At 47.2% G+C, this 12,259-nt stretch overlaps 2 protein-coding genes across 14 annotated transcripts; one reads left to right on the top strand and one right to left on the bottom strand.

Moving 5' to 3' along the window:
- il15l (interleukin 15, like) lies at window positions 1-11,637 on the top strand. 13 transcript variants are annotated; one of them, XM_080007561.1, is made up of 7 exons: window positions 1-35; window positions 199-290; window positions 1,442-1,669; window positions 1,786-1,830; window positions 3,119-3,268; window positions 7,945-8,076; window positions 8,318-8,559. In XM_080007561.1, exons 3-7 carry the CDS (start codon window positions 1,517-1,519, stop codon window positions 8,468-8,470), a joined length of 633 nt encoding a protein of 210 aa, XP_079863687.1. In that variant the 5' UTR covers window positions 1-35; window positions 199-290; window positions 1,442-1,516; the 3' UTR covers window positions 8,471-8,559. The 13 variants fall into 13 exon arrangements, 12 of the variants coding, with proteins under 12 accessions (XP_079863687.1, XP_079863690.1, XP_079863688.1 ...); XR_013844349.1 differs by lacking the exons at window positions 1-35; window positions 8,318-8,559 and adding exons at window positions 9,040-11,100; window positions 11,511-11,637 and having other exon boundaries at window positions 49-290; XM_080007564.1 differs by lacking the exons at window positions 1-35; window positions 8,318-8,559 and adding an exon at window positions 9,040-11,189 and having other exon boundaries at window positions 49-290.
- On the bottom strand, window positions 11,379-12,252 carry triap1 (TP53 regulated inhibitor of apoptosis 1). The gene has a single exon (XM_080007568.1). It carries the CDS (start codon window positions 12,125-12,127, stop codon window positions 11,855-11,857), a length of 273 nt encoding a protein of 90 aa, XP_079863694.1. The 5' UTR covers window positions 12,128-12,252; the 3' UTR covers window positions 11,379-11,854.
- Between the last annotated feature and the right edge of the window lie 7 nt (window positions 12,253-12,259).

Raw genomic sequence — 12,259 nt, 5'->3', positions numbered from 1 at the left:
CTCCCTCTCAGAGGCTTCAGCTCCGTCACCTGCAGGTTTGTCTTTCACTTGTATTTCATAAGTTTTATTTTGTTCTTTTTGTTCCTGTTTTCCTTCAGGTCTGATGTTTGGGCCAAAATATTTTTTTCAGTTTGAGCAGATTCGGACACAAATCAGTCACTGTCTGTCTGTCTGTCGGTCTGTCTGTCTGTCTGTCAGTACAACCAGTCTGCTACTGGTGGACACTGGGAGCTACCCATTGCAGCCGGCGTGACTCTGCCTCACATGGGACACAAGGTGCCTTGCACAAGGTAACTTCAAAAGGCAGAGAATCAGCGTTCAGTTCAGGGCCGCGATCAGCTGATCCCTCCCCTGAACAATGACGTTTGACATTTTAAAACGTTTCCCTTCAAGCTGCTGTCTGACACTGCTCCCCCCTAACTCCACCCAAGCTCTACCCTCTGAACCTTAACCTGTGTTATTCTGCTGCTCATGTTTGGAATCTTCGGAACACAGCTGTTTTCGCATTTATTTTTCTTTATCATCCAGTGTTGCTTTATGATCTTGCTTTGCCACTGTCCAGCCATCCTCCATCTTCCTACTCATTTGCCCCCTGCAGGCAGCATCTTAGCAGAGCGACCAGACGTCCTTTTCTCGGCAGCTTCCTCCATCTTTTCCTGGGGGATTGTGAGGTGTTCCCATGGTAACAGAGATAGAATCCCTCCAGTGGCACCTGGGTCGGCCCCTGGGACACCCCCTCAGTTGGCCTGGCACACCACCAGGGGGCGGCCTGACCAGATTAACTACCTCAATTGGCTCCTCTCAATGCAGAGGGGGATTACCAGAACCTCTTTGAGGCCCAAAGTCCTTCTCCATGACTTCCATGCTGCTTCCTGTTGCTTCCTGCTGGTTCCTGTTGGTTCCTCCCCATTCATGCTGGTTCCTGTTGCTTCCTGCTGCTTCCTGTTGCTACCTGCTGGTTCCTGCGTCTTCCTACAGCTTCCTACGGCTACCTGCTGACTCCTGCCGCTTCCTGCCGCTTCCTGCCGCTTCCTGCAGCTTCCTGCCAGTTCCTGTCGCTTCCTACTGGTTCCTGCCACTTCCTGCTGGTTCATGCTTCTTCCTACAGCTTCCTGCCAGTTCCTGTCGCTTCCTACTGGTTCCTGCCACTTCCTGCTGGTTCATGCTTCTTCCTACAGCTTCCTGCTGGTTCCTGCTGCTTCCTGCTGGTTCCTGCCGCTTCCTGCCGCTTCCTGCCCCTTCCTGCTGGTTCCTGCCGCTTCCTGCCGCTTCCTGCCCCTTCCTGCTGGTTCCTGCTGCTTCCTGCTGGTTCCCGTACTAACCAAGCCTAGAAGGAGTGTATTTAGTTTGATCGCCTACGTCGCTTCTGGTTTCCACCAGGGGGTCCTTGGGTTTCCTCCATACAGTAGAAAGCACCAACCTGTACACTCTGCCTCTAAAGGTGCCCACAGGTATCTCCTTGTTGTCATCTTGGTGGCATCGCAGACTCAGTGCAGACCGAGGCGTGATGTGAGACATGCTGACTGTGCCTGTCAGTCGGCTGCCTGTCTTTCTGCTGCCGGTCTGTCTGACCGTCCTGGGCACTAGACTGACGGCCGGACAGCTGCCCTGCACCTTCGAGAGCACCACCAAGGTGAAGGCCATCATGGACATTGTGAAGAAGTCCACGGTGAAGTGATGGTTAACTATACGATACGATGCTATACTACACATCACAAATAGCTTTTCAGGAAAATAGGATTCCTCATCCAGATCAATGATCAATGATGGATTCTGTCCCTTCAGGAGATGAACTGCAGTCTGTACACACCGTCCATGGAGGACTACCAGGTATGTGGATCCTCTACTCACTGTCCTTACACACACACACACACATGCAAATGCCCACACACACACACACACACACACATTCTGACATGTTTTTTGAGGAAACCTGAAATGACCTGACCACACAGTGAACTCCTCCAAACTTGTGTCTGTAGCTGAGTGTTAGTTTGTTGGAATCCCTGAGCCTCGATAAACACTGAGAATCACAAAGAATGAATAACACCAACAGCAACATGAAACCAATCACAGGAAACACGCAACGGGTCTCTGTGTAATCAGAGGGGACCTCGGGTTTTACTTCAAAATAGATTTATATGCAATGACTATAAAACATTTAAAGTATGGGGATGGTAGCTCAGGAGGTAGAGCTGGTGGTCTAGTGATCCAAAGGTTGCTGGTTCGATCCCAGGCTCCTCCTGCTAGCATGCTGTAGTGTCCTTGAGCAAGACACTTAACCCCTAATTGCTCCTGATGGCTGCGTCCGTCGGTCTTTGAACAATTGTAAGTCGCTTTGGATAAAAACGTCTGATCAATGACTAAATGTAAATGTAATGTAATGTAAAGTACGAGAAAATCTATGTGTGGTGTGGGGGTGGTCTTGTTGAGCAGCCACACCTGACCTGGATCTAGATGATTGGGTCAGGGTGGCTGCATACCCGTTGCTCGGTGGTTGGGATAATGAGCAACAGGTTAAAACCCCCATCACACTCTCACTCAGGATAGGAGCCCTGTCATGACATGTTCGACCTGCTCCTGGCTAATTCCACCTAGCTTTATCTCTACAATAAACTGGTGTCTACAACCATCGTCGTCTGTGTCTCTGTGCCGGAGGGACCTGAACATGTCACTTGGGTGGTGTGTGGTAGGAGGAACTGCAACACTATGATTTATATACTGTATTATCTATCTATTTTAACTAAAATTCTAGTTCTCACTGAATCTTATTATTACAGTGTAGAAATTATGACAGTTGATTTAATATATTTTACTCAACCAAGTTCAGGTTTGATTCCATTTGTGGTTCAATGCCATTTTTGGCAACTTTATCACTATTTCCTTTAACTTTTAGGGTTTTTTTTTTCAATATCTTTTGAGTTGAATAGGAATTATCAAACCTTTTTTGTCAATGTTTGTAATGCATTTTTGTGCAAAAAATGATTCACAGTTTCAAAAAGTTGCTTTTGGAGTGTTTTGAAAGACTGCTGTACATTCCACTACCTACAGATGGCGTGACATAATAATAATTATAATAATACAAATGATCATAATAATGTGACAATGTTATTTACAGATCACTGGAAAGTCTGGGCCTGACGCCCCTTATAGGAATTCACAGATATTGTGCTTCAGTTGCACCAGCTCTCTGCAGATGATCACACAGCGGAGACTTTTTTTTCCTTTTCTTGGTCATCGCGCAGTTCCCACCAGGTCTCTGCAGACGGTAATAATTTCACTCTAACTGATTGTGGCTACTAGCGCTGGTGTTTGTGAATTGGACTTTATTTGCAACAAGGCTCATTTACATAGAAAGGGGACAACTTTGGACAAAATGTATAAATAATACCTAATTTCAATATGTGCAAATACCACTGGAGCACCGACTGTTGTGGTTGCTGTAGTGGTTGTAGTTGTTGTTGTGGTTGCTGTAGTGGTTGTTGTGGTTGCTGTGGTGGTTGTTTTGTGGTTGTTTTGGCTGTTGTAGTTGTGGTGGTCGTTGGAGTTGATGTGGTGGTGGTGGTGGTTGTTGTGTTGTTGGTGGTTGTTGTGTTGTTGGTGGTTGTGGTGTTGTTGGTGGTTGTGGTGTTGTTTCTGTGGTGGTTGTAGTGGTTGTTGTTTCTGTGGTGGTTGTAGTGGTTGTTGTTTCTGTGGTGGTTGTAGTGGTTGTTGTGGTTGATATTGTGTTGGTGGTAGTTATGGTTGGTGGTTGTTTTGGCGGTTGTTGTGGTTGATATTGTGTTGGTGGTAGTTATGGTTGTTGTCATTAAATAAATCAACCTTGTTTTTGGATATAGCCAATAGTTTTTCCATTGAAATGTATTCTATAAATAACTGTAACCATTGCAATGTGGTGAGATTATCTGTGTTTTCCCACTTGAGTAATATTATTTTCTTGGCAATTGTTGGGGCGATCAAAATGGGTTGATGGTGTTTAAGTGGTGGGTCAACTGAGGAGAGGTCGCCAAGGAGACAGAGAGGGAGACTGGAATGCTGTGACGCAGAATGGTTGATAGCTTCTTGGTGACCTGGTCCAGAATGTTTAAATAGGTCGGCAGAGCCAGAAGGCATGAAAGTAGTTATCTCTGGTATTAAGGGAACAGTGATATGAGCTTTGCGCAAAATCTTATATTGGATGGGCTGCATTTTGGAATTGCGGATCATAGAAAAGGTGTTGTTGCAAAAAAGGGTCAAGGATCCTAGTGGAAATTTCCAGCTGGAGAAACTCTCGAAGCGTGCACTGCCAAGCTCGGCCTGAAAGGCGCATGATTTATCCAAAGCGACTTACAATTCTTCAATCACCGACGGACGCAGCCATCAGGAGCAATTAGGGGTTAAGTGTCTTGCTCAAGGACACTACAGCATGCTAGCAGGAGGAGCCTGGGATCGAACCAGCAACCTTAAGATCACTAGACTACCAGCTCTACCGCCTGAGCTACCATCCCATATAAGGCAATAACCTCTGGGTGGAGCTCCCCATCGCTTCCAGGGTTAATATGGTCAAAGCCTTTGTTGGGTGGTCTAGTTGGGTGCTTGAGTCTGGGGATGGTAAGATCAGGTTCTCTCTGACCTTCCGCATTAGCCACCTTGAGGTATGCGATGGCACCAATTGCCTTGGTGGATGCGCTGCAGAAAATACACTTTCCTCTTAGCTCTAGAGATCGGAAGAATGCCGTCCCATTAGTCACTAGCGGTAGTAAGCTCTCTCAGGCTGACACCACCTTGGATGCTGACAGGTGCAGCAAACCCTAGAGGGTTGAATAGGCTGAGTGGCATAAGGCGGTTGAGGGCCTGCTCCCTGTTGTTGCTGATGCTGACGCTTGTGGAATGGGATCCAACTGTAAGGGTCGTCCTTAAAGAACCATTTATGATGTCAAAGAAGGCTTTGTCCTTGGCTTAGGGTGCGAGTTTGTAGTCGTCCACTGAGTGGTTAAAGATGTGTTCCCTCATATCGTTGTATGATTCGTGTTGTCTCCCTGGGAACTTATTTCATGAAGATGCTACTTGCACACGGTTGGTGGTTGCTGGGCTGTCCTTTCTCTAGGACACTAGCCTTACTTGTACACACAGCAGGCTGCACCCAAGGCTCCCATCGTCCAGTGTCTCCTTTTCTCCACTAACCGCCGTGTCTGACCTCTCTGCTGCCCGGGTTGGGAGACCGGTATGAAGAGCTGCTAAGTGGTGATCGCTGCGGCACTCTGTGCAGTGGCCAACAGCTGTGGGTGCCACTTCATGGATCGTCTACTGTGGTCGAGTGGGTCATTGTCAACATAAGGGGGGCCCGCAACTTGGGGTCCTCTGTGATACAGGGCTCTGGGGGATGGTACAGCCAAGCCTGCATCCTTGGGGCCTACATACTGCTGAACTCAGGGAGGTGGTATGGCCAAGCCCACATGCGAGGGGCCTCCGTACTGCCGAGCTTCTGAAGGCAGTACAGACAAGCCCGCGTCCTGCGGGCCCCATACTGCGAAGCTCCGGGAGGCGGTACAGCCAAGCCCACGTCCTGGGGGCCTCTGTACTGCCAGCTCCGGGTGGTGACATGGCTAAGCCCATGTCCTGGGGACCTTTGTACTGCCGAGCTCCTGGAGGTGGTACGGCCGTGTCCCCGTCCTGAGGGCCTCTGTATTGCCAGGTCCTGGGAGCTGGTACGGGTGGTCGGGCTTGGAGGGGGGGAGTGAATCGCAGTTGCGAGTGTCGCCACGTTGAGGATTCATGGGAGGAGCGTTCCTTGTGTGCTTATTGGCCCTTCCACTGTATTAGCTACTGAAATGTGTGTTGACATCTTCTCCGGTGCGCTGCTTTGGCCTCTGTGATGAAGTGGAGAGCCATTCTCCAGCATGGCAGCGTCTAGCAGCTTTGAACGCTTCTGCTGCTGCTATTGCAGCCTTTGCTTCTGCTTCCCCTTCTTAAGGGCCCTTAGTGTGCCCTCCGTGCGTGCCGCCGCAGCCTTTTCTTCAGCAGCAAAGCATGCTCTCTCTGCCTGGTCTGCAGCCTCAATGCCTGCGCTCTGTACATTGACATACTTTGTCATTTTTGTTGTTGTAGTGTTTGTTGGTGTGGTGGTTGTGGTTGTTTTCGTAGTTTCTGTGGTGGTGGGTTTTGAAGTGTTTTTTTGTCATGGTTGTAGTGGTTGTTGTAGTGTTTGTTGGTGTGGTGGTTGTTGTAGTGTTTGTGGTGGTGATGGTGGTTGTGGTTGTGGTGGAGGTTGGAGTGGTTGGTGTTGTAGTGGTGGTTATTGTGTTTGTCATTGTTGTGGTAGTTGTTGCCGTTATGGTTGTTGTTTTGGTGGTTCTTGCTGTGGTGGTTGATGTTGTTTTGGTGGTTGCTGTCATGATGCTTTTTGTCGTAGTTGTTGTCTGGGTTGTTGTTGTTTTAGTGGTTGTTGTGATGGTTGTTTTCGTGGTTTCTGTGGTGGTGGGTTTTGAAGTGTTTTTTTGTCATGGTTGTAGTGTTTGTTGGTGTGGTGGTTGTGATATTGTGGTGTTTGTTATTGTTGTGGTTGTTGTAGTTGTTGCTGTTGTGGTTGTTGTTTTGGTGGTTGTTGTTGTAGTGGTTGCTGTCATGGTGCTTGTTGTAGTGGTTGTTGTCTGGGCTGTTGTTGTAGTGGTTGTTTTTGTGGTGGTTGTTCCTTTGGTGTTTTTTTTTTTTTTTTGATGTGGTTGTTGTAGTGTATTTTGTAGTTGTGGGTTTTGAAGTGGTTTTTTTTCGTCATGGTTGTTGTGGTGGGTTTTGAAGTGGTTTTTTTTCGTCATGGTTGTTGTGGTGGGTTTTGAAGTGGTTTTTTTTCGTCATGGTTGTTGTGGTGGGTTTTGAAGTGGTTTTTTTTCGTCATGGTTGTTGTGGTGGTTGTTGTTGTGGTCGGTGTTGTAGTGGTGGTTGTGGGTGTTGTAGTACTCATTTTGGTGGTTGGGGTGCATAATGTTGTTGTTGTTTTAGTTGGTGTGGTGGTTATTGTGTTTGTTGTTGTAGTGTTTGTTGCTGTGGTTGTTGTTGTTGTAGTGTTTGTTGCTGTTGTGGTGGTTGTTGTAGTGTTTGTTGCTGTTGTGGTGGTTGTTGTAGTGTTCATTGTTGTGGTGGTTGTTGTAGTGTTCATTGTTGTGGTGGTTGTTGTTGTTGTAGTGTTTGTTGCTTTGAGGGTGGTGGTTGTTGTAGAGTTTGTTGTTTTGAGGGTGGTTGTTGTAGTTGTTGCTGTTGTGGTTGTTTGTTGGGGTTGCTGTCTGGGCTGTTGTTGTAGTGGTTGTTTTTGTGGTGGCTGTTGTAGTGGTAGTTGTTTTTGTGGTTGTAGTTTTTTTTTTTTTTTTTTTTTGGATGTGGTTGTTGTAGTGAATTTTGTAGTGGTGGGTTTTGAAGTGTTTTTTGTCATGATTGTTGTTGTGGTGATTGTTGTTGTGGTCGGTGTTGTAGTGGTGGTTGTACTCATTTTGGTGGTTGCGGTGCATAATGTTGTTGTTTTAGTTGGTGTGGTGGTTGTTGTAGTGTTTGTTATTGTGTTTGTTGTTGTTGTTGTTGCTGTGGTGGTTGTTGTTGTTGTATTGTTCATTGTTGTGGTGGTTGTTGTAGTGTTTGTTGTTTTGAGGGTGGTGGTTGTGGGGGTTGCTGTCCTGGTTGTGTTTTTTGTTGTTTTTGTGGTTGTTGTAGTGGTTGTTCTTGTGGTTGCTGTTGTAATCGTGGTTGTTTTTTTTTTTTATGTTGTCATGGTTGATTGTGTGGTGGTTGTTGTAGAGTATTTTGTGGTGGTTCTTGTGGTGGTTTTTGTAGTGGTTGTTATTGTGGTTGGGTTTTTTTTTTTTTTTTTTGTTGATGTTGTCATGGTTGATTGTGTAGTGGTTATTGTAGTGTTTTTAGTAGTGGTTGTTGTTGTTGTTGTGTTGGTTGTGCTGATGCTGAATCTCGCCCCCTCAGCAGCGATGCCCCCGCTCCAGTCTGATCTGCTTTGCGGAGGAGGCATTTGTCCTGGCACTGGAGTGGAGCGGGATCCAACGCTTGCCTTCGCTCTCCACCAGCTTGAGGAAGCTCGCCATGAAATTCAAAAAGGTGAGGTCTCAGAAAGGTCTCCTCATGTAGCACATGATTAGTTTCCTTATTTCTCCAACTGGACACTCCATCCCTCCATCAGGAGGAGGAGTAATGGAGTGACGGAGGACAAATTTGCAATCTGTTTAGTGCAATACCTCACTCCACATTTCTATGGAACCCATTTTAATCAATATTAGAGGCCTCCCCCCCCAAGCTGTCGAGCCAGTGAGCTGGTTCTGCAATGTGCTGGAACAGGCAGCTGTCAGACGTGGTGTACAGCTTGCGGCTGGTGAAGCAGAATCGAGTGGTGGCCCTCCACAGTGACCGGCTCGCTTCTTACCGGCCCCTGGCTCCAACCGAGGAGGTTTCGGGAGCTGAGGACCAGCTCCGGGCAACTGTCGCGCTGGAGTAGTGCTGATGGCAGCCTGGCCCAGCTCCCCCGCTCTCCACCCCATTCATTCACATATAACAGATGGAAATGTGGCATCATGAAATAAAAGCCCCCTGAAATCAATAAAAATATATATTTTTAAAACTTCAGTTTTAAATAAAAGATGCATTCATTTATTTAAGTGTATTTACTCATTTATATATTTACATTTTTATATATTTATTGCCTTATTTATTACAGGATTTATTCATAGGCATATTTATCTTATATAAAATGACGTTCCATAGAAGGAAGAACATTTAGAGCACGAGATCTGTATTGAGTTATGTGGTGGTGCAGCTCTACTGCCCCCCCTGTGGCCACCAGTACGTACAGCCTGGCCAAATATAGGGAAATTATAAAAAGCTTTACTATTATTTATATAATAGTCCTGAAGCACCCACTTACATATTTGGGTTGGCCTACAAATCATCCCTGGGGCACTCAACACAGTGGCTGTTGGTGACCAATCAACAGTTCTTATTGCCCCCCCCCAATCGAAGCAGTCTAGAACCGGGCCTTATAAAAAAAATAACACATTCCCCCCCCAGGTGGAGAGTGGGTGTCCACAGTGTGAAGGCTCCACAGAGACTTCAGCAGAGAACTTCCTCAGCTCCCTGCTGCTTGTTCTGCAGGACATCAACGCAGCGAACTGTGGTTCAGTGAACAGCTAGCAGTGTGTCCACTCTGCCAAGCGTCTTGCAGGTGTCAGGTGCTCAGACTTCCCAGAATCCCACTGGTCCGATACCACCCACTAAACCAGTTCCACTCCAGCTTTTTCCTGGAGCTTGTTGACTCCTAATTCTCTCTGAAAGTGGGAAATGATCGCTCCACAGTTAAAAGGAAAAGCTTGGTCACAATGTGCAGGGTCCAGGGGGTCCGGGGGGTCCAAGGGGTCCAGGGTGTCCAGAGGGTCAAGAGTTCTCGAGGAGGTCCAAGGGGTCCAGGGTCTACCGGATCACTGCCCAAGGATTGCACTGAAGGAACATTGGAGTGCCACACCACACACACACACCAATACACACGATACACTAGTACACTAATACACACTGATACACTAATACACATGATACACTAAAACACACTGATACACTAATACACTATTACACACGATACACTAAACCCTTATACACACGATACACTAATACACCAATCCACTAATACCCACCGATACACTAATATACTAATACACACGAATTCACTAAAATACTAATACAATAATACACACTAATATACAGCAATACAGCAATAAATTAATACACACTAATACACATTAACACACACTAATACAATAATGCACTCTTATACACACTAACACACTAATGTACACTAATATACTACCACACTAATACACTTGGACCAGATCCAGCGTTGGGCGGAGCTGTGGGCGGAGCTGTGGGGGGCGTCCTAAACAGAACCAGACCCCGCCCTCAGAACTTTTCTCCAGAAGAACCTGAAGCTTCACATCTGGGCTGAGGACGTCGGCCACGTGGGAAGAGAAATGCCCCTCGCTGAGGAATCCTGAGGCTCGGCGTGACGGGACTTCCACGTCCGGTTGAGAAATGAGACTTGGAATGTTTGAGGTGGGTGGTGGAGAGGGCGATGTCGTCATATCAGACACAGCTCAGGCTCCGTGTCAGTGTTCCAATGGATTTCATATTTCTCTGATTTTTCATTGCACACGACCATATGAATATGTTTTGTAGTTTGTGTCTTTTATCTTTGACCACCATGTTTTAAAGAGTAACTGTCACACACAGCGTAGCAGCAGGGTGGGGTCAGTGAGCAACAGGTGGAGTTGAAGAACAGGGGAGAGAGGGCGTGACGGAGTGCACGGCTTTTGTTTCATTCAAGTAGGAAGCGAAAGAAAACAAATGTAAAATGAAAACCCCGAGCGTCTCCCTGCAGCTCGCTCCGTCCCGTCTCCTCCACCTCACGTCACCGTCAGCGTCCCGCCCTTCAGTGGGCGTGGCTGCTCGCGATACAAAAATGAGTCCAAAAAAAAAAAAGAATCTTAAATTGAATTGCTGCATCATTTCCCACGTGAATTCACTGAGGAAGCCACATCACTCTGGAAAACAACTCTTTATATTCAGGCTAAAGGTTCAATTGGCTTAAACCTGTCCGTCAGGAAGTGACCTTTGACCTCTAGATAGTTTACTAACCAAACTATTCGACAGGAAATAATGAGGATCGGTGTCGGAAACGGGTTCGGCCTCAGTTATGGAGAAAGAATGACAGGAAAACTAAATACGAAATAAAGTAGAATATGTATCATGTAATATACTCTGTGAGGTCCTTGTGCAAATCTGGGAACATTTTTCATCAATGAGACATTTTATTGAAAAGAAATGTTTATCAAAAGAGAATAAAATCCTGTTTTGAATGTGTTTGAATGTTTAAATGTGTTTGTCACTTTGACAGAAATGAGTGCTTTGTTTGTGTTTTCTTGGTGTGTAACACCTGCATCAAATACTTGTTGGGAAGTTGTCGTCGTTCAACGGGAGCACGAACACAGCAGCTGAGGAGTCTGTGGAGGCTCCACGGGAGGAGGCTCAGGTGGAGGGAATCCTCGACGGGAAAGTAAAATAAACATCAACACATCTCATTGGGTGTGTTCTCCTTGTTTTAGCCAAAGTCAAACTTGTTCCAGCACCTGAGGTTAAAACACTTACTAGTGTTTATTGCCAAGTAAGTTTACACGAACAAGGAATTTGTCTTGGGGTTGGGTGCATACATGAAAGCAAAGAAGGGAAATATTGGTGAAATATATAAGAATATGTAAAATAATGCTGTTTTTTTGTTTTATTTAATCAAGCTGTACAGTTTGTGTTCAGTTCAACAAACTCACTGAAACAAATGACAAAGTTGAACATGTTGACACTTTATTGAAGCGTTTTGAGCAGGAAGCTTCTTCTTCTTCATGTTAAATAAACACAAATCCATGTTTTCTTACTTTGAAATGTCAGATCCTGTGTTGATTTATCCCCAAAACATTTCTTAATGTCCCGTTTCTGTCCAGATCTAGCTGTGGTTCTGGAGGAACAGGTGTCCAGTCTGTCCTCCAGCCTGTCCTCCAGCCTGTCCTCCAGCCTGTCTTCCAGTCTGTCCTCCAGCCTGTCTTACAGCCTGTCTTACAGCCTGTCCTCCAGCCTGTCCTCCAGCCTGTCTTACAGCCTGTCTTACAGCCTGTCTTACAGCCTGTCCTCCAGCCTGTCCTCCAGCCTGTCCTCCAGCCTGTCTTACAGCCTGTCCTCCAGTCTGTCTTCCAGCCTGTCCTCCAGTCTGTCCTCCAGACCCCTGTCGTCAGGCGGGCCCTGCGCATGCGTAGAGGGCCTACAGTCATTACCGTAACCACGTGGTTTCTCAGCTCTCCGGCCGCTCCTTGTTGGGGCCCGTGAAGCCCGCGCCCTCCCCGGGGGCCCCCGTGTCCCTGCCGGGGCCCATGAAGCGCACTCCCTCCACGGGGATGTCCTTGTCCCGGATGGCCCTGTGCACGCAGCGCTGGTACAGCTGGAAGGCGTCCACGCACGGATCCCCGCTCCGCTCGCCCTTCAGGAACTTCTCTGCGAACCAGCGGTTGAAGCACTGGTCGTACTCCCGCTTGAGGTCCGTGCACGCCTCGCCGACGCTGTTCATCTCCGCTCGGTGTGGACGCCTAGGTGGAGCAGGTGGAGCAGGTGGAGCCTCGGAAGCCGCTGCCTGTCTGCCTGTCTGTCTGCCTGGATCCGTTCCGTCTGTCTGCCTGGATCCGTTCGGCCCCGATCACTT

This window comes from Zeus faber (assembly GCF_960531495.2).
Source record: "Zeus faber genome assembly, chromosome: 9".
NCBI classification, from domain to species: Eukaryota; Metazoa; Chordata; class Actinopteri; order Zeiformes; family Zeidae; genus Zeus; species Zeus faber.
Note: the sequence above shows the minus strand (reverse complement) of the source record. Positions and strands in the feature narration are given on the sequence as shown.